This window comes from Hordeum vulgare, chromosome 6H (genome assembly GCF_904849725.1).
Source record: "Hordeum vulgare subsp. vulgare chromosome 6H, MorexV3_pseudomolecules_assembly, whole genome shotgun sequence".
NCBI classification, from domain to species: Eukaryota; Viridiplantae; Streptophyta; class Magnoliopsida; order Poales; family Poaceae; genus Hordeum; species Hordeum vulgare.
In genome coordinates, this window is record NC_058523.1 from 15,916,191 (window position 1) to 15,936,789 (window position 20,599).

Here is a 20,599-nt window from a genome sequence, read left to right on the forward strand (position 1 = left end):
GCGCTCCTTGCGCGCTCACCATGTGCATAGCCACCGGGGAAGAGGGAGAAGGGGGCCTGCCACCGCCGAAGCCATATGCACTTCACCCGATGGCGCCCTCCGGTGGCGGCGAGGGGAGGGATAGGCGGGAAGGAGGTGGTGGTGGCGGCGGCTAGGGTTTCGCCCAACCGCCCGCGGGAGCCACTTGGGCGAAGTGGTTCCAGTTACACGGTTAAATTTTTATGGATTTAATGAACATTTGTGTGGCTGCGTCTAGTTGTTATTTTACGGCACAGTGAGATTATTCCTTTAATTGCTCAAGGATTGTGAGGCGTATGGGGTGGGTGTACCCTGTTCATGTTGTATTATGTTATAATCTTAACCTTGACCATCCAATGCAGTTACAAAAATGAAATCTCGCAACAAGCATTTACTAGATTAACTAATTGTATAATGATGTGAATATTAAGAAAAATGGAATAAGACATGAAAATGAAATTCATATGAAAGGTATGTTTATATCCAAATTTGAAAAATTGAGATGTTACACAGAAACAAATCAATAGAACGACTTTTGCTCTAGGCACACAACTACAATGAGTAGTCAAGTTTGACCATGATTTTACAATGAGTATAAAAATGAGAACAACAAAAAGCTACAGACCCTAGGGTCCCATAGACATGTACATGTATGAAAACCCAACCATTATCTCTCAGTCTAACAACTGAACGCGGGGGGGGGGGGGGGGGGGGGGGGGGACACTACGCAACCAAAATCCTTACAAAAGAGCCACTGCTCACTTACCTTCATTGAATGCACATAAATTGTTCGAAACCAACGGTGGGCAGCTCATGTGCATAAGCATAACTACCGTGGATGACTTGTTGATAATGTGAAATCTTCTTCCGTACTATACTGTGTAGTAAGGCTTTCTTGGTCGCTTATCCCATCTCTTGTTACTAGAGAATTTACCACAATACCATCTGCATCAAATTCCTCCCCTACTGCTGCAACATGCTCCAGATGTGACTGAACTCCTTCCAGCCTCAATTCCACTTGTCTCATGGTTGGGCGTTCCTCCCCTCTTAATTCTATACATGCTACCGCAATTGCAGCAATTTCTTCAATTCTGTTCCCACCCTCGTTCGTAACTTGTGGATCTAATATCTGCAACAAGTTGCCTTCAGCAAACAAGGTAGCAAAATGTGCCACAAGGCCATCTCCGTGAGAATCCATATAGGAAAATGGCTTCTTTCTAGTCATCAGTTCTATGAGCATAACACCAAAGCTATAAACATCACTTTTTTCTGTGAGGCGCCCCGTGTAGAAGTACATAGGATCCAAATATCCTAATGTACCTTGCACCATCGTTGTTAAACCTGATTTGTCTAATGGAATGTACCTTGACGATCCAAAGTCTGCTACCTTAGCTGTTAGAGTATCATCTAAAAGTATGTTAGCAGACTTGATATCTCTGTGGATGATAGGCATTAAAGCCGTTGAGTGAAGATAGGCTAGAGATTTGGCTGTTTCAATTGCTATTTGCAACCTTTTCTTCCATGGCAAAGAACTTGGTGCTTCGACGTGAAGATGCTCATAGAGAGTACCGTTGGATATAAACTCATATACCAACAATGGGACTTCTGTTTCAAGGCAACAACCATAGAGTTTTACTACATTCCTATGGTTGATCTGTGATAGGATGGCAACCTCATTAATAAATTCATCAATCTCCTTTTGAACCAATATCTTGGGTTTCTTGATGGCTACGACATGGAGGTCTGATAAAATTCCTTTGTATACGGTTCCATGCCCACCACCACCAAGTTCACGAGCTTTATCGAAATTGTTTGTTGCCTTCTCTAACTCTTCCAGGGTTATGATCATTTTTTCCGCAATGTCGGCTCTTTGTGATACCAATTGTTGCAATAATTGCCCACGATTTTGCTCGAAGAACTTTTGTTTCAATATTTGCGACCTCCGTTGCTTATATTTGTAGGAGACGAAGTATATAGTGAGAGCCAAAAGAATGAGGCCAGCCCCACTGGCTACTCCAATAATAATGCTTAAACCTGAAAACAGTACAAATTTGTATGACCCCTTTTTGTTTGGCAAATGTATGCAAATTATAACTCTCATGCATAAATTTATCTTATAAGGTACATCATAATATATACATGGTTGTGCTAGGTATCATCACCCGTCCCATTTTAGGTCATACTAGAAATATTCACAGAGACCGTGGAGGAAGCGTTGTAGGGCAACTTTGCACTTATATGCCCCAATCTTAGCAGTGGTAGTCAATATGTCGTTGCATATCCAAATTTGTAAGTAATGCTATTTTTACGTACAAAGTTCTACAAAAAGTCTTACGTACTAGTTTAGTTTGAGCTGGTTACTTACATGTTATGTTGTAGCGAGTTATTCCTCCCTCTCACATTTACGTCAGATCTTTTATAAGAGTTGTGCGTAGGAATATCTGAATAGGATTTCTAAATTTCTGCTGGATTATGGGGGTAGTCTGAGACTAAAGGGGACTTATGACAAGCAAGGGTGTGTATACACCATGTTTCTAAAGAGGAAAGGTTTTGGCATGCTAAATGGTAGATTCACAGAAGTGGTATGGACGACGACATGTGTTTCTCGCCAGACCATGCATCAGATATAGCGTACATGCAAGGTGGGTAGTGGTATACATGATGTTCAAAGTAATAAACCGAAGAATTGCAATAGGAAGAGGATCAAGAGGGTGTCATCCAATATTAGAATGACCATTGGAAATCTAAACCATGTGTTGCGCACGTACAAGAACACTCTATTTACAGGATTGAAGGAAGATAAGTTCCATCGACATACCAATGATATTAAGGTGGAATTCACCGATGGTAACAAAGTAGGCTTGTGTTCGGTTTTTCCTACCAATGCTTCCTAATATTAACTTAACACAACAACCCACTTTGGAGGGCATGCTGAACATTGTCTACATACATAAGAAGTTATATGGGGCTTCGAGGTGCCAAACTTATTAGATGGCCATTGACGAGGACATACTAGACACGACAACTAGCGAGGAGCAAGCCTTCACTAAAAAAAGTTATGTTCCTTGCTGCAATTGCAAGATCATGATATGATGAGCATCATGAAAGAAAAATGCATATATCATAGTTCGTATTTTGTCTACTATGATGTATGACGAGCATGGTACTTTCCTATTCAACGGGGAATTGACATATTTCCTTTACTAAGATAGTTTTGGCTAAGTGGAAAACTTGGAATAGAGCAAGCAAACCATTGGTAATTAATGACACAAATAGCGATGCCAAATATTAGCTGCAATTTATTATAGTGACGGTACTTCCCACCATCAGAGAGAGTGGATAGTTGAGGAGTTTGGCAACCTAGTATTCATCCACACACAAAAAAACTAAGACCCACATTTAAGATGATGCATATTTTTGTGTCACATGGTCACACCTACCTAGAGTGATTTTGGCATTAGATCGGTGTGTCAAGCACTGAGCTCACCCTATGTAAGAAATTTATGGAGGGATTCTTAATGTATGACATAAGTCCAATTTTAGTACGATTCATGGTAGGCAACCTTGCTTGCAACTCTGTAAACATCCTCATGATCAATTGTATCCACGTACAAAAATCAAATGTATATTTCATCGTACGTTAAGTAACTTCCCAATTAAAATCTTTGTTACTTCATAGCAGTCCTATCATGTTTCAAAAGTCATACTCTAGCAGTTCTGATGACATCGTCACAAAGATGAATAAAGTTAGATCATGAATTTGAATTAAAGTGTGGTCAAAGTTTGTTTTAAAAGCCAAATAATATCCAAAATGACAACTACATTGAGTAATAGATGGGTCCATAATAAAGTTGGGATCATAGCATGTACGAATCACTATTCATGGTTAATTTTCTCAACCAAATTTATGGCTCAATGTTTCTGCATTTTCTAGGTATTTATAACGTGAGTGTCCTTTGGGCCATCCACTTTAAATTGATAATTTATATGATTTTTTGATATATTATGAAAACATATTCCGTGATAAATCTAGTGATGTGGTGTTCATCTAACCAAAAGAAGCATTTGCTTTCATATCAACTAGCAAGCTGTCCCTCGCAAATGTGAGGTTCAACCTATCAAAAGTATAAAGTATTTTTTTATCTTATACCATATATTTGCTACACCTATTTATCCTTTCATCTCATGTTAGACAACATTTTAGGATCAGTATATTTGTAACATTGACCTTTATTCTGTATGTTAACATATGATTATGGTCTTGATACATAACACAAAATAATTGTAAACTATTAATTTAAAATAAATATAATGATATTATTTATTCCAACAAATATATGTTTATGTAGTTAGACGTGAGTTGCAAATAGACCAAGCAAACTACCCACAACCCTTGTGCCCCCAAGATTGATTGTTGCATGCTCTTGTATATATATGAATCCCCATGCCTCTTTGCCATTCTATGCATGGCTGCATAGAGTAATTCGATTAGGTTCCTATCCAGCATCCTCTGATAGTTCTCGCCTACATATACAACTGGAACTATCCACTAAAGAAATAACTAATAAATAGATGACCATCATGCCCTTGACCCTTTGACTATAGTTATTATTATTAATTCATGTACTTCTCCTTGGATGCTTACGTTGGTTCCTAATAATTCCTCCATCATTTCTTATGATCATCAATAAATTTTCTTTCTACGTTACCAAACATATCATTTGTCTATGGAGCATAAGACAATAAGAATAACATTTTTTGACAATGACTTTTCTGTTGGGTTTTGGTTGTGTATCTATATGCAGCATTAGATTAGCATTGTTTTATGTCGTAAGGACTAACATAATTAAATGGAAATTGACATGTACTTTTATTAGAGTAATGTAACTTCTACTTGTCATTTATAATTAAACTAATAATTACCATGTGTGCCTAATTTTTGTGTGTGAAATCTATTTAATTATGAATGTGATGATATATTAGTTGTATTCTTTGAGATATGAAGATCTATAGGTTATACTTTGTAATATGATAAAACAATATTTTAATTCACCGTCACTTTTTATGCCTACTTGCCTATTTAACTACACAGTAGTTTAGCATTTGTGTATGTAGTAACAATTAATATGTTTAAGTACACCTAAAATTTATTGTGCAAGACCTATTGATGTGTAATTGTGATGATCTACGAGTTTCCTCTTTTTATATAAAGATATACAGGGAATAATTTTTCTACGTGTAGTTATGAAGTCTCAAGCATGAAATATGTTTAGAATGGTTATGATGAACTAATTGGCATGCTCTGTTTAGGTACAAGTATGAAGATCTAACGAATGCGACCCGCTTAGGTGAGATTATGTAAATCTACCAAGTGTGATCTATTTATCTAGTGGATACGATATATTTTGGTGTGGTTATGTAGATCTAACGGTGTGTTCTAGTTTGTACATTGTGGAGATCTATAGATTCAGTATTTTTTATAATTATGTAAATCTAATGAGTATGAGTTGTTTAGGTATGCCTATGATGGGCGTGATCTACTAAACAATTAATGTAACGATCGAAGGAATTTTTATGATGTGGATAAATGTTGCACCTAAAAAAAATCTTGTATTGTATTCGTAATGTCACATGGTAAGAGGACTATTTTAGTTGAGTATTACTTTTTACTACCCGCTTGTGTATCTATTATTGATTTAGATTAGTATTGTTGTATGTGGTCAAAATATTTGTATGTTTAAATGAGTTATACCATGTACTTGTCATTTACAAGTAAACCTACATTTCAGGTGTTTACTATTTTTTTGTGCAAGATATGTTGATGACCAACCATACTGATCTATCCGTTTTGTTTTCTGGATGAACATCTTTCAGTTATAATCTGTTAAGACACGTTGTTACGAAGATCTAGTCATGATCTGCTTATGTATGTTTATGTCAACATTATGATTATGATCAATTAAATTACAAATATATCAGTAATTTTGATAACTGGATCTACATGGTGTCTAATAAAACCTATATTATGCTTTTAGTTACATGATAAGAAGAATGTATGTATTCACTCGTGTATCTGTCCGTTGTATTAGATTAACATTGCTATAAGTGGTGAGAACTAACATGTTTAAATGAGATGTAACATGCACTGGTTCTTTACAATTAAACTTATAATAATAATAAACATGCATACTAAAATTTTGTTGTGCGACACATGTTGATGTGCAACTATGATCTATCAATTGTGTTTTTATATCAAGATTTATCGGTTATAACCTTTTTGAATATATTTATGAAGTTCTAGCATATTCAGTATTTGTTAGAGCAGTTGTTTATATCCAGCTTTGATGACATATTTATGTACAATTATGAATATTTGAGGGATGTGATTTGTTTAGGTGCGAGTATGTTGATTTAACGGGTACGATATATTTAGATCCAGGTACATAGATCTATCGTGGATATGGTTGCGGTGCAGTTATGTAACTCTAAGGGTTATTATATGATTAGACAATTATGAACATCTAACATATGCACTCGGTTGAGGTATAATTTTCTAAATCGAACGTCCAGTATGATCTATTTAGGTGTGTTTATGTAAAGGCTGGCTCAAAGCTACCAAAAGGTCGGCACATTTTTTTCAAGTGTTATGAGAGGTGGTACCTTAGATATATAGCTTTACAAACAAACTATATGATTGGGTGAACAAAAATATTGGCAGCTAGCACATCAATATGAGAACAAGCAAAGGCGAGTCATAATCAATATTGGCAGCTAGCACATCAATATAGACCGTATTTTTGTAGGTAGGAAAACTCCTCCCAAATTAAAGTTGAAGCAAGCATGCTCACCTCGAAAGTATTTGGCGAGGCCGCCTGGATAGAAGAAGCAAGATACATAAAGTCAATTTAGTATTGTTTCCAGATATATAGGCAGAGGGGAACAATAAATAAAGATAAATTAACTGCGTGCATCTAATCCAAGAAAGTACCTTTGCATCCGTCGGTGATGTAGGGATTGCCGTGGTAGCCATCATTGCACTTGCACGTATGGCCTCTGTTACCAGGTTTGCACTGGCTATGCTCACTCTTGCAGATGTCGCGGGCTACCTCCCCAGGGCAATCCCGATGCGACCTGGGATTGGCTGATGAGCCATTATGCAAGACCTCCCACCCGAGAAGAATGGGAACCTTTAGGGGAGTTTCGTACATTTCTTCCAGACCCATCTTCATGATTAGATGGCCCTGCTGCTCAAACCAACCCTGCTCGGCGATGAAGGTGTACCCGGGCAATGGAAGCAGCTGGTCCTGAAGTTTGGTGGTGTCGAACCATTTGAAGACTAAATCCTTGGGCATTCCGTCCAAGGACTCAGAAATAGGTGCCTGGCAGCAGCCCATGCCATGGCAGTACTTTCCTCCACCAAGGCCATTGTTACTGCCGGTGTCGTTGTCGTAGCAGAAGGAGGCACATCCGCTGATGATGGCCGGGTTGTCATGACCGAGAAGCGTCGCCTGCGCGTTGCACCCCGTCACCACGAGCTCGTTCCTAGTGGAAAGCGAGTAAGGCACTTCTCCGGCGAAAAAAAAGTGGGAACCGCCTGACAGATCTCCTCCGAACGACCAGTACGAGGTGGACTCCTTGCTGGGCTCAGCGATTGTAAGGGCGGCCCTTCGGATAACACGTATCGTGGAATCGGCAAGGGAGATATTGACGACTTGGAACTCAGTGTTGCCCAGCAGCAGCTGCGGGGGGTGATGACTTGTGTCGCAGGTGAGGTCGAACCCCGGCAAGTAGCAGCTGGTGGATGGTCCCATGCCGAATGGGTACGGCACATTTACTCCCCCGCAGGACGTCATGCAGCTAGCTGCCGTTCAAAAGAGTGGCAAAATAAACATTTTGAAACAAATTATTCCAAGTTTCAATAGTAAATATGATTTGTACGTTCATAATTAATTTGGTAACATAATAAAAATCTTGTCTAGAAGTTTCAAGAAATTTTGGGAAAAGAAAAAGATGCATGTGGAGGATTGGTGGACGCATATACTGTGTGAAAATTCCTGTCGACTGTTTTTCGATTGGCGCTCAATCTAGTTTCTAGTCACACCATCCATAGTCGTATGATATTATTTCACATAACTTTTACATCTTTCAATATTTGCCGGCAGACATAAAATTATAACTTTTAGTGTCAATTTTTATTTTATAATCTAAGATCACATCCTTATTTGAGATTTCCTATATATTATTACTTAGTTGCTTTGGAGATTGAAACGACCTTAATGCATAACTTTGCCAATTTGCATAAAACAATGTGTTGTTTTATAAAATTATAAATAGAAATATAATTTCAATAAAACATGATAGGCAAAACGGTGTTAGTTTTACATGACAGATCCACATATATGTTTGTATACTACGCACAACAAAAGAGGTGTGTTACCAATGCATGGTGTGGCTATTGCTTATATGCGTGTTAGATGTTTTTGTCACATTTTTATGAATTCAAACAAAAAGGATCTAATTTTTTTCAACGTTATTTGCAGCATGATAAGCATGTTTAGTTTCTCAGCGCATACGTATACTGTTGGATATGTGACTAATAATAGCATCGGGAGTGCTTTTTTGCCCCGAAAAGATCCCGGAAATCAACCATCCTGAAAACAAAACAAATGGGATCAACATATATTTTCAGCTCCTGCCATGGTCTTCCGCACCACGAGCTGATGTTGCCGCCCCCGTGAGCTACCGCCGTCGAGCTATTGTTGTCGCCGCCTGTGAGGCCATCGGTTTCTTCCGTAGCGGTGGGAGGAGCCTATGGCCCAGACAAGCCTCACTGCACGCGCATGGTGCGGGAGCTCCTCTGGAGATGAACCACACGGTCTTCCGTGACGGTTGGCATGGGTGCTCGGCTATCCTTCGTAGCTTCTAGTCACGAGACAGGGCAGGGAAGGCACATGCGTTGAGCAGGCATTCGGCTAGCCGGGGAGGGAGTGACTGCAAGAGCTCAACTGGCCGGTAGGGAAGCAAGAGCTCGTCCAACGCGGGTGTCACCTCGGAATCGAAGAACCAATTGTAATTTAGATTACATTTTTAGGAGAGGGATTATGTAGTTTAGATGGGAGCATGACTTTTCAGTTACAAGATCTGTTTTGGCGAAACAAATGTCATACTGCAAAAAACATGGAAAATTTGTTTTATGAGATTCCGTAAACAGATTTTATTGTGTGAGCTTTTAAGGGATGCTCTAACCAGTCTAGGTTGTATTGTTGTGGCTCGTGGCCAAACAAAATATTTTATTGTGCTAGTATCAGCCATGATATCATTTATGTGGTTATCTTTTGGTACGTGTCCAATCCTAAAGAATGGTATTATTTTACGTATTTCATATATCTTTTCATCCCAAATATTATAATCGAAATCAATAGAGCATATATTTTAAGGATATAGGTGAATCAATGTCATGGCTTTGTTTTCCTTTTGTTGTAATAATATAACTAGCAAGGTGACCCCACATTTGCTTGTCTACATTTTCTTATATTCTTATGGCTACCATTTTAGGTTTTGATGTGACTCTACTACTTATTTTGTAAAGTATTGTTTATACTAGTATAACTAGTAAATTTATAGTATTAAGAATAAATCCATGTAAAAACAACATTTATTAGTCTCAATAAATATCTCATGTATTATACATTTTCTCCCAAATTATGCTTTGGTGCTATATTGCCGGTAGGTAAGTCAAGTTGGGATTAAACAACTTACTATGATCCTTGTCCCTTTTAATTTCAAAAACATAGTCAACATAAGCATTCAACTCTCTATAATGTTTGAACTATTTTATTTAATCAAATGTGATGCATCGACATTGTTCCATATATTCTTATCTTACTCAATTTATTATTTGTTGTGTTGTCAAATATACTAAGTTATATTTATATCCTATATTACAAATATTTCCTACTACCGGGTGTTGTTAGTCCCACTTGAGTCTCGTCCGTTCTAGCTAATATTTATGGTACTGGAGTGTATGTACAGGTAGTATATAATATATATAAAATGTTTAGATTGTGTATATACTACTTTATATGTTGTATGTAGCATATTTTAAGCATGCTAATTTTTACTTATATATATATATATATATGTATTTCATAAATATAACAAAAATTATGTGCATTCTTACAATTATTTTCATATATCTTTGAAGTATCTTACATATAATATATGAACATACGAAAAATAATAAAGTACTACTTCCTCTGTACCTAAATAATTGTAGTTCGGGAGAACTATTTAGGTATAGAGGGAGTATATATACTCCCAAATTGTAGTACATAAGAAATAGGTGTAACTAAACCCGGTCTACGTTCCCTTAAGGGACATTGGAAAGAGCTACAACTTAATTCATTCCACTAGATTATGGTCTACAAAGCCACTGATTGATTCATTCCACTACATTAGGTTCTACGAACTATAGGTGTAAGAACTCAAAACTTAGTCTTTTGATTCAATATAATACATAGAGCTTGGTATCTCGTGTATCATATACTATCATGTAGTAGTATATATGTATACTATTTTATCTGTGTTTTATACTATGTCTAAATTTTTTCAAGTGAGTTATATGGAAAATTATATGTGAGTTCATAATTTTTAGTACATTTTGAGTACCATCATATTTGTATGTGTAAAACAATATACTAAAAATAGTACACACTAATTAAAAATATTCTTATATACTACATACTACACATACATACCCTTTAATTTGATAAATAGTACATACAACATATAAAACTCATGTGAAGGTATCTACTATATATGTTAAACTAAGCATTGGTGTGGAATAGCTTATTCTACACCCTTAGTAACACATATATATATACAAAATATATAGTAACATAGTATATACAAAATATAGTAAATTCTATAAGAATGTAGTTACCAACTTGCATAGTAAAAATATATTTCAAAATACTACTACCTCCGTAACTATATATAAGACGTTTTTACAGTTTAAATTGAAATGCAGAACGTCCTATATTTAGTTATAGAGGTAGTATATTTTATGCATTTTTTACTAGATTTTGTATATAGCATTATTAGGGGTGTAGAATAAACATTTTACGCACACACGCTTAGAATAGCACTATATATACATATATAGTGTAAAAATAATACACTTGCAGACTTTAGATATGAACCAAATGATAGTCTTTGTATAACATTATTACCATTTTATATAGCTATAGACTTCATACGTATTCGATTAATGATGGGTTTTCAAAATATAGTTGATACAGATTTTTGAATTTAAATATGAACTAGAGTTGTATTCTAATATATGAGGCACATAGACCCTCTTATTTCTCTTTTCGAATTCCATCTATACCATATAACTGTTCATTATAAGTTTGGTTCCTCCGTAGTTACTCACTCCCAACCATCATAATAATATATGTTGTTCTACATGCTTTCATAAGTAATCCATCCCATCCACATTAATTATCGCTAAGTCATAAATTTAGTATAATATTAATAGAAAAAATCAATGATAATTAACATATGTTTGAGTTGTAATAAATCAGATACCATTAATACGGATCGGAGGAGACATATGATATTTATAAAGGCATTATTTCAAAGTAGCAGTTTCGCTAGATGATAACTGTTCACAATGAAAGTACGTATATTGTTTGTCTCCCAATGCATCAAGTGGACTTTGTGCATTTTAAAACTGAACTGAAAAATAATTTGAAAATAAACCGAATCAAAATAATTATACGGGTTTTATGGTTTCTGTTTAGGTATGGTTTGAACTTTTCGTACCATTTTGAATTTCAGTTTGGTATAAACCAAAGAGCAAATGGCTAAACGAATAAACCAAAGTAAAAAATATATTTATATTTCTTGAGGTGAAAAACCATACAAGTAGTCATTTTTCTTGTACAGGAGCCAAATTCCGTGCTAAGCATATCCGTTTTTCTGGTAACACGGTCATTTTTCTTAAAAGATCCTAAGCACATCCATAACCATCAAAACATGAATCTATGCATGCATATATGCTTATATATAGTTGTATACTATTTGTATAGAAGACTATGTTTTGAATTATAAATTGTAAATTATTTTTACGTCATTTTCAAATTCGCGGCAACTCTGGTAATTATGGTACATGCCAAGACTAAATTTTATCTTAATTTCATGTCGTATTTATTGGTTATTAATATTGTACAATCCAAAAAACCGTATAAGCCGAGCCATCTAAACCGAATAAAGCGAATGACAAAGTTGACTCAATGTACATCCCATCCTTTCGCCACTAATCATGCATGCATGCATGCAGCTAACAGGAGACCAGGACACGCGTGTGGTAATCTAACTTGGCTCTTGGGAGCAGATGCGTGCCTCTATAGAGCTCTCTATAGTGTAGATCCATTTCATAGCATATACTCCATGATGGCCACCTCACTACCAGAATGCGTTGTCGTTGTTGAGTTTCGAAGGACCTTGGCAGAGCCCTGAATCAACCGGGCGAAACCGCCGAATCCCAAACTTGGTGAACCGGACTAGGATAGATACGGCTAATGAACACAGGCGGCCGGACAAAAGGAAACACATCTGAGATCCCACTTACTATGCAACCCAGGTGGGTGATTATTGCAAGTGGTACGTGTGTCTTCAGGATTACTTGATTTGTGCAAGTACAACATGTCTCGTGGACAACGCACATAGTAACCACAAAGCACACGACGTGCATAGTAACCACGTTAACTAGAATCAACCATCGTGTGTTCCTAACTGGGACTTACTTATGTATGTAAACTCTTAAATCTAGAGTGTTAAAATTTACAATCTATGGATTAGATATTTTAGTGAATGTCGATTAATGTATTTCATCATCAAACTTTACACGTGTGTAAAACTCATCAATATGAACGTGTATGGGTATTTTTAGTTTTTTTAAAAGAAGCTCTATGGACCTCATCCTGCAAAATGCCCTACCCATAGATAAATGATAATATTCTGATATAGCCTTTGGAGGAACACCTGAATCCTTGACACACTGGTGTACTAGCAGCTATAGTCTTCCTCTAAGAATAGATGTAAGGAAATGAGAGCAAAGTTATGATGCTCTTTTTTTGAAGAAAACAAAAACCATATTTAGAAGTTTAAAAAAAACATAAAAATATATATGAACACTTGCATGCGTTTCTTATCGATCAATGAAATTTCGTTTTGAAAAAAATGTAATTTGTATGCTGTCCAATTTTTTTTCCAAATTCAGGCCCTAAAACAAACAAAAGGCAGCCCATTTGGAAAACCATATTTGGTTTTCTGCAGGGCACGTGTGGAAGTAAAATGTTTTGGAATTTTTCTCATATGTATTATACATGTGTGTGTGTGTTTGTGTGTGCGTGCGAGTGTGTGTATGTGCTTACCAAAAGTTCAACAAAATTGCGTTGTAGGAAATGTGCACCAGTGGCAATATTTTCACAGGAAATGTCGTATACGAACCGTGCAGTCAGTTGTGTCATGGAGAACACATCAATTATAACGACACTGAGGAGGCCACCCGCCAAATTTTATTGTGAAGAATTACAAACGAAGATGTTCGACATAAAAATCTCCAAAGTCAAATTTGCTCACCTGTGTCAGCGACAATAGCAAGGCAGCCACCGGGTATTGCATGGTTACCAATGGTTCCTGGGGGGCACCGGCACGTCATGGATCCATTCTTGTTTTTTATACATTCACCGTAGCACTCAAAGTACCAGTCACACATATTCACAGCTACACATAGAACATGTAAATAGTCAGGCAAAAGAAACCACAAACTTTTTTTCTCTCATACAAAAACGCACATACAAAGACAACCTTATCCCAAATACTAGTGAAAACCCGTCACAGACGAGTATTATCTTAAGACAAAAAACATATCCTAGAGTGCACATCCATAATAGTTCAATACTAATGCCATGACTACATGTGCGGTGCTGCTGGTAATATGTATGAAATTCTAAGATATCATCACGTTACTCATTAATTTTAATTGTTTTGATCATATTTTCCACGTAAGTTTCAGGGTGGTATAATAACTTTTATGTTGCACACATGATTTTTTTCTTATCACATTAGCTTGATTAGTAGGTGCAATCAAGAGAAACACACATTGGTTCTTGGTGGTAGATACACCCTGTATGGGGATTTTTTTAATAATTAAACAAATAGTCAAAATAGTTCATCAATATTTTTAGATTATACATGACTTTATTTAGCACAAAAGTCAAAATAGTTCATCAATTGTTCCTGGTGGTAGACACACCATATAAGGTATTGATACACCTAAGAACCAAACGTTTCCATCGGTGCAATTAAGCCCCTCATACAAATGAATTGCATATTCTTTTCTGAGAAGTCGAATCAAAAAATTCATAGTCGATTGTAAGCCAAAATACGTGGGTGAAATTGTCGGGCATCTTTACTAGTGCATTAATATGTAGCCACGTTATGAGAAATATAAAACACTACACGTCCTCACAATTCAAGCATGTCCGTGCTGAACTCATAGTTGTAGCCATGGATGGATTCAGATGCATATGTGGATAGCTTAGTGAATGGCTGCCGCTATTTTGAGTTGCCAGAGGTCTCATTAGACTGATGTACTCACCAAGAACAAGCACGAACAACATCAACGACAATCATTATGTCACCGCGTCGTTTCACCTCTAACACTGCTTGTTCTCTAGTTCTTCATGGTCCCTAGGAAATAAATTATGTGAGAAACACTACCGAGGGTTTGAAGAAAGGGCAGTTTCCATTGTCAGTGTTTATGTAAGAATCCTTTAATTTCCATCTGTTCACAGAACATGTTTCTCGGTACAATCACCCCTTGTCAATTTATGATCCAAGGCTTTAGGTTTATAACTAACTCAATCAGTCAATCTGAAGGTTACTATTTCAGATATCATGTGGTTTAACATGGATGCTACACTGGGAGCTAGTTTAAAAATAAAGAGAGATATACAAGCGTCCGGACTAGAATGGCAGTCACGCTCCAGTGATATGAAAGGCGGCGAAGTACAAAGGCCCGAAAGGTAAGAGTGTGAGTGTTGCTGCAACCGCCTCCGACAATTATGGAACATGCTTTCTTCCCGATTTATAAATTAAGCTAATGCTTGAACGATACACAATATTTGTGAAGCCCTCTTATAAAGTAGGTTAGAGAAAATCCAGACAAACTGAAAGGCAGTGCAAAAACGCACAAGACATGCACTAACTTTTTTTTTGTGGGGGAATACATGCAGCAGCGAACAGTGCCACCCTCTAGCCAGCTTCTCATAAAATACAATAAATGGGAGTGCTTTTAGATACAACAATAAGATATGATCCATTCAAGAGCCATATAGCATGTCCCTATGTGGTTCCGAATGGGCAGGAGGATTCCATTAAATGGACCTTAACTAAGAATGGGATTTACACAATGAAGCCATATTATAGACTTTTGATTAAAACAGGTGTTAAATATCCAGATAAATTCTTGTGGAAAGTTAAAATGCCTCCAAGAATTAAAGGGTTTATGTTGCTTGTACTAAGAAATAGCACAGTTACTAAAGATAATTTGTTATGTAGAGGGTGGAATAGTGACAAAAAATGCCCTTTTGTGGTAGACTAGGAAAATATATTTATTTATTTGTTTTTCATTTCTCTATTGCAATACTGATGCGGAATACCATGAAATGTTCTTTTAATATGTTTGACATCTCTGATAACGTGCATGATCTGTTTCATTGTTTGTTAAAGAAATTTAACAAGAATGAGAGAGGGTTGGTGTTGGTTGGTAATTCTGGAATATTTTGGACTTTCTGGAAGTTGAGGAATATAATTATATTTTATAACAATAGGGCTGATGATCCTTGTGTTCTGGTGAATAATATTCTAAAAGGGCTTCAGAGTGGAATATTTTTCAAACAAACCTAGAAAACTAAGGCGAATGACACTGGGTGTAAGACTGGTAGAACAGGAAACACAGGAAGTCTTAAAAGAAGTGCATGGATGGATTGTTGGAGCTAATAGGATCATGTCGGACTGAGTTGTTGTAACGAGGAAAAGCAAAAGCTTCGATCTCTCTTGACGGAGGCTACTTTGAATGCACTCTCTCTGCATGTTTCCCTGTTCTCTAGTGAGCCTTTTTTATTTTGGCAAGTTATATTAGAAATTATTACTATGCTTATTTGAACAGATTTCGGGATTGAAAATTAATTTTAACAAAAGCGAACTCTTGTGTTTTGGGAAGGCAAAAGAGGAGCAACATGCATACAGACAGCTATTTGGATGTGAAATGGGATCACTACCTTTTAGCTATCTTGGGATTCCTATTCATCATAGGCGACTAACAATTAAGGAATGGAAATGTATTGAAGAGAGATTTGAAAAGAAACTAAGTTGTTGGAAGGGCAAGCTTATGTCATATGGAGGGAGGCTTGTATTAATAAACTCTGTGTTAACAAGCTTACCCATGTTCCTATTGTCTTTTTTTAAATACCGGTAGGGGTACGGAAAAGACTAGTTTTTTTAGATCTCGCTTCTTTTGGCAAAGTGGTGAGGATAAGAAGAAATACAAATTAGCACGTTGGGATATTATATGCAGACCCAAAGACCATAGGGGATTGGGAATTGAAAATCTAGAAGTAAAGAACAAATGCTTGCTTAGCAAGTGGTTATATAGGTTATCCACAGAGACAGAAGGAATGTGGATTCAAATACTTAAAAATAAGTACCTTACCTCACAAACATTAGCCCAGGCTACTACTAGACCACATGACTCACCATTCTGGAAAGGGTTAATGAAGATAAAGAATTATTTTTTCCAGAGGGTGAAATTTATAGTAGGGGATGGTGTCTCAACAAGATTTTGGGAAGATACTTGGCTTGGGGACACACCGCTAGCATTACAGTATCCCATGCTCTATAATATTACACAACGTAAACATGACTATGTGTCCATAGTTTTACAATCAATACCTCTTAATATGCAATTCAGGCGAGCTTTAGTAGGAGCACGCTCGAAGGCATGGTTGCATCTGGTTAGAAGAATTATGCAGGTTCGATTATCTCATCAACCAGATAGTGTTCGTTGGACTTTATCTGTCAATGGTGTATTCTCAGTAAAGTCCATGTACATGGATCTGATCAACACAGGACCAATATCCAGATTAGTACATATTTGGAATATCAAAGTACCTCTAAGGATTAAAAAATTTATGTGGTTTCTACACAAAGGTGTGGTATTAACCAAAGATAACTTAATTAAATGTAGCTGGAGAGGTAGATCTAATTGTTGTTATTGTGATCAAAATGAAACAATAAGACACTTGTTCTTGGAATGTCCTTTGGCAAAACTACTTTGGCGCACTGTTCATATAGCTTTTAATGTGATCCCACCTACATGCATGGGCTCAATATTTACAACGTGGCTCAATGGAGTGGACGTTAAAATTTCAAAACTTATTAGAATTGGGATATGCGCTTTATTTTGGGCTATATGAATTACCAGGAATGACATGATTTTTAATGGCAAGAGATTTAATAACTTTTTGCAGGTCATATTCAGAGTAACTTCTTGGATCCGTACGTGGTCGTTACTCAGTCATGTGGACTCCAGGAAGCTTATGGATACTGGGTGAAACCGATGGAAGATGGCCCCACGGGTTATCTTCAACGGGTTTGGATGGCGTGCTAGTAATAGACTAGGTGTATAGGCATCGTAGACTGATATTAGTTACGTCGGGTGTGGCAGATTTTTAAGATTTCATTTAGTTCCATTTTTTCGACATTCAAACTTATCTGGATCTATGATGTTACTTTGAATTTTTAAATAGTATGGCTGCATGCATCGATTGATGCAGAGGCCGGGGGCTCGTTTCCTCCTTTTTAATTTTTTTTTATTAGAAAGATGTTATGTTTTGACCTCACTTGAGACCTAGTTTTGTGGGATCCCAGTGGGTCTAGAGATTTTTGTTTTGCTGGTTTTGTTGTTTTTAGTTGGGAATCGTCCCAAGGGTCTCTGTTGGGGTTACGTTCTAGGTGATCACTGGGAGGGGGTATGGGTGGGATAGCCAACCTTTTTCAAGATGGTCATGCATCGTCCTTTTATCTTGTTGTTGTGTTTTTGTTTTGGTAGCTGTAAACACATTGTGGTTTCTGTTAATGGGATTGCTCTCTCTCTCTCTTAGTTCACCAGGACATAATAAAATCTCAATCGATGTTATATTCATGGGATCTTATGTGGATATTTGTACAATTGTTTTTTTTTGTTTCTTCTTATTATATGTAGTGTCACTGGTTGAGACTTGGTTAAGTCTCACTCAACTGAGATATATTCATACCCTTCTATTAATGGACTTTCGAAGAGGGTGCTCTCCTTTACAAGAACTTAAATAAAACCACCTGAAAAATATATATAACTTTAATATACTCCCTTCATTCCCTTATATAAGATGTATTTGTTTTTAGATAAAATTTCACTTCTACTTCCTCATAATTCCTTTTTAACCCTCCAAAAAAAAGTATCTGTCTCATAATTGTCTGTATCTCTTTGTTATCCTCCGGACCAGAAGGGAAAATTTGTGGCTGCAGCAAATGGACGGTTGAACTTCTGTTATGATCCATTTTCGGCTGAAGCAATTGCAGTTAGGTTTGGTTGAATCTAACTAAGATGGTGGGGATGCAGCAAAATAGAAGTGATGCCAGATAATGTGGAAGTGGTTTCGACCTTGAAAGATGGTACTTCTAGCTCGGTTGCTAGTGCCATTTTTTTACAGCTATTATATGTTGTTGGATTTTAATCACGTTGTGTATGATCATTGTAATAGTGAGAGTAAGCTCATGAACTAGCTAGGCTAGCTAAGTAGTCTTCCCCTAGTATCTGGATGGGGATTCTCCACTGGATGAGGTATTCCCTTGGTTGTAAACGATGCTACTCTATTGACTGAATAATGTAGGAACCAGTTTTTCAGAAAAGAAAGTATCTTTATCTCGATTGCATGTATCTCTTACTTTCCGTACTAATTAATTTACTTGTCACTAACATACAATTTTTTCAAGAGCAATTTTGTCCTAACTTCATTTTAATTATATGTCTAGGTCATCATCTCGAAAATGATACAGCTTACATAAAGGGACGGGGGTATAGGACTATAGGTTAATATGGAGAGACGTTAGAGACATATAGAACAGATACTGTCATGCCTTGCTTGTCTGAACTCCAATTACCAAAATTAAAACATGAGTGGCCAGCATGTACCTTTGCATCCGTCGGTGAGGTAGGGATTGCCGACGAAACCCTGTTTGCAGGTGCATGATGTATAGCCTTTTCTTCCATCTATGCGTTCGCTGTGATTGCTCTTGCAGTGGCGGCGGTCGCCAACAATCTCCCAATACAGAAACAGTGGAACTGCCATTGTATCCTCTGACGGTGGTACACTTGTCTGCAGCAGATCGCTAGAGATGGAGCTGTTGGCGAACCACTGAACATCGGCGATGAAAACGCGCATGGGGAATCGTTCGAGGTCGGCGCTACGGTTCCCATGACCCAACCATGTGAGCTGCACGTCATAGCCGGATGTGCTGCTGCTGTCCACTTCATTCTCGTTGTCGTTGCTGACGATGTCTCCGTGGCAGCAGCCTGTGCCGCCGGAGCATCTCACGGTGCCATCATATTCTATGGGTCCAGCCCCAAAACTACCGCAGAGCGAGATACAGCTCGCAACGGTGATATTGCCTTTCTTCACCGTCGCCTGCACGTTGCAGCCTGTCAGGATGAGCTCGGTCCGCCCATAATTTGCCAGCGTGTAGGGCACATCGGACATAAGGCCGCTGCTGAACATGCCCTTGCCATTGCCATCGGCGTCCAAATCAATCTTTATGTCACCATGGCGTACAGCCCATAAAACGCTGTCGCTGATAGACATGACCTGGAAAATGCCGTTGACGTCGAGGAGCAGCCGCGCGTTGCCGGGGGTAGTGTCGCAGGTGAGGTTGTAGCCCGGCAGGTAGCAGCTGGGGTCCGTGCCGAGGCCGAACGGGTATGGCACGTCCACGTCGGCGCACGACGTGACGCAGTTGGGCATCCCGATCGTCGGCGGACTTGGATCATCTGTTGTTGTTGCTGCTGATGATGATGGCCCAAGGGACAAGAGCATCAGCAGTGCCGCTGCCGCGGCTACTGCTTCTATCGTCACCGGGAATATGGTTATTTGAGACATTGCTATGGACAGTACTGGCTATGGATGGATCTTGGATCATGGATGAATGGCCGATCTCGGGCTTATAAACTCCTGGCACTCTGGCCAGGATAAACCTTCTGATCTATGTACAGCTAAGTACATAAATTTCTAACTAACGACAACGCATGTAATGACATGCACGATGGGCATTTAACGACTGTTTAAACACAAGAGGATGAGTTATACTCCTAGTATATGCACGATCACCTACCGGTACGCACGATAGCTAAAGTATACACTACTCATGACTCATCGGACTGCAATGGCCTTTCGGGAAAAGATAACCGAGCGCAGCC

General features: G+C 37.7%; 1 protein-coding gene across 1 annotated transcript; it reads right to left on the reverse strand.

Moving 5' to 3' along the window:
• Window positions 1-847: 847 nt before the first annotated feature.
• Window positions 848-20,282, reverse strand: LOC123404915 (wall-associated receptor kinase 5-like). Its single transcript, XM_045098827.1, has 4 exons — window positions 19,322-20,282; window positions 13,666-13,809; window positions 6,995-7,879; window positions 848-2,061 (listed from the first exon to the last, which is right to left on the reverse strand). The coding sequence occupies exons 1-4, from the start codon at window positions 20,280-20,282 to the stop codon at window positions 848-850; spliced, it is 3,204 nt and encodes a 1,067-aa protein (XP_044954762.1).
• Window positions 20,283-20,599: the final 317 nt, after the last annotated feature.

Bases quoted from the DNA above. Each gene is read 5' to 3' on its own strand.
- LOC123404915 (XM_045098827.1), bottom strand. From the start codon at position 20,282: ATGTCTCAAATAACCATATTCCCGGTGACGATAGAAGCAGTAGCCGCG. The intron at 7,880-13,665 runs GTGAGCAAATTT...TTTGAACGGCAG, and splicing joins TGCTATTGTCGCTGACACAG to CTAGCTGCATGACGTCCTGC. The intron at 2,062-6,994 runs ATTAGATGCACG...ACAAATTTGTAC, and splicing joins ATGCAAAGGTACTTTCTTGG to TGTTTTCAGGTTTAAGCATT.